General features: G+C 48.8%; 1 protein-coding gene across 1 annotated transcript; it reads right to left on the minus strand.

Annotated features, from left to right (window-relative positions):
- Positions 1–582, minus strand: LOC109939231 (uncharacterized). The gene has a single exon (XM_020540208.2). The coding sequence runs from the start codon at positions 479–481 to the stop codon at positions 83–85; it is 399 nt and encodes a 132-aa protein (XP_020395797.1). The 5' UTR covers positions 482–582; the 3' UTR covers positions 1–82.
- Between the last annotated feature and the right edge of the window lie 1479 nt (positions 583–2061).

Here is a 2061-nt window from a genome sequence, read left to right on the forward strand (position 1 = left end):
AGCAATAGATAAACACAAAAGGAAAAAAACAACTTGCGCCAATGCAATGCAAGAACAAATGGACTAAACACAGGGATGATCATCAAAGTTGACCGTGGGACGGCAGATCCTCCGGCTCGACCGCGGAACCACCCTGGTGGTCATGGACCATGCCAGCAGCGCAGGCACAGGCGAGCGGCGGCGCCTGCCTCGGCCGGGCCGCACAGGTGGCCACCGCCCTGAAGAGCGCCCTCAGCGTGGCCTTCCTTCTGTGGTGGACCCCCCTGCTGCTGACGACCGGCACGACCACCAGTTGCCTGCCCTTGCCCCTCGTCTCTTCAGCGTCGCGGAGGGCAAGGAGGCGCTTGTCGAGGAGCCGGCGCACGGCGGCCAGCTCGTACGAGTCGTACAGGGAGCTCCCGGTGTCCCACACCGCCACGCGGCCGGCGCCGCTTCCCCCTGCTCCTCCCTCCGGCAGCTCATGATGCTTCCGCGACGACATGATCAAGTCTACTGACTACTGGCTGGCAGACGCGCCGGAGGTGGGACTGGGAGTTGCAAACGCGCAGCGCGATGGAGGAGGACGGGGGAGCTGGCGAGTCAGAGGACGGGGGGAGCGAGGTTGGAGGTGGGGATCGACGCTCCCAGCTCTGCGCGTCTAGGGAAATAGACAGGGGAGGCAAGGATCGCGAGCGGGACTGGGGCGAGTGGCGCCGGAGCGTGGCGGCCGCGAACGTGGAAGGTGAGCACGAGATCGGTGGAAGGGGATCTAGGTTGAGCGCCCGTCGATGGAATGGGGGAGCGATTTGCACCTGCGCGATGGCTCTTCGTCCTAGGCTGGCCCCCGCTGGGGAGTTTGGGGTTGGAGGGGAGCGAGGCGGGCCAGAGGGGAGGGACGCGACCGACGCGTGGGAGAGCAGGGGCGGTGAGCATCGCGGACGCCGGATAGGGAGGGGATAGCGACCACCGCTGATGGCGGCGACGAAAGCGCGACCACCCGGGATTGAAGCGGAGGCAGAACCGGTGGTTGGTGTGGACGCCTACGCTCCTCTCTTAAGGAGTAGTAGAGATATATTTAAATATATAAAAATATAATAAATTTACAAAATATTATTTACCTAAATAAAATTGTGTTTGCAAACTATATTAAATTATTTTAGGACAATTCCAATTAAATAAAATGGGCTTCACCAAAAAAATCAATAAAATGAATTTCTTACAAATAATTACATACAAACTGATTAATCATAGAAAAATACATATTCTCCTAAATATATACATATATTAACAATTCATTATTATTTTATAAAAGTAGAATTTTCTTACAAAACTAAATCTAAAAATTGGATTTGTAAATGAAATCAGACAAAATATATGTTTCAACATGAATGCATCAAACACTTGATAAATTCTATTTCTTCAGAAATTGTTTAATTTATTTGTATCACTAATTTCATTATTTGAAATATTTTAAATATAAATATTTTGTCGCTCTATTGCAAATTAATAATTCAAACTGAGTTGTTTTCAATTGATAGATTTTAGGGTGTTACACGACAGTAGCCCCTCGCAGTATTAATTTGTTTTTTTGTAACAAATTCAGACTGTGATACGAACGAAGGCCTTTAGCCGAAGGTCCAAAAAACACCTTCCCTTCGCTAGAATAGCGAATCGTTCTGAACTGTGGGACCCACCGCCTAGTGGAGCTCTGAGTATATATATATAGGCCTGCGCTATGAATATTTTTCGTGCCATCTAGCCTTTTGTATTGTGATCACCATTTTAGCCTTCTTCTGTGAGCGCAATTGTTTTTTGAGCTTCGACATTTTCTGTGATCATCATCGAAATGGCTGAAGATAAGAAGACTGTAGACCCCACACCTGTTGTTTTTACGAAGCAATGGAAATGACCAACGTTGAAAAAATCACTAATGAGATGCTGGCTGGGCTATCTGGGGATTCCAGCGATAATGATAGCTTTGATGTGGAAAGTGGTAACGAGGATGCCGAAGATCGGCCATGGAGACGTAGTCATGTTGTTTTTGGAAAGTCCAGTGTTAAACAAGGACAAATTGAAGGGATG

The sequence above is a fragment of the Zea mays genome, chromosome 6, assembly GCF_902167145.1.
Source record: "Zea mays cultivar B73 chromosome 6, Zm-B73-REFERENCE-NAM-5.0, whole genome shotgun sequence".
Taxonomy (NCBI): domain Eukaryota; kingdom Viridiplantae; phylum Streptophyta; class Magnoliopsida; order Poales; family Poaceae; genus Zea; species Zea mays.

Bases quoted from the DNA above. Each gene is read 5' to 3' on its own strand.
- LOC109939231 (XM_020540208.2), bottom strand. From the start codon at position 481: ATGTCGTCGCGGAAGCATCATGAGCTGCCGGAGGGAGGAGCAGGGGGA.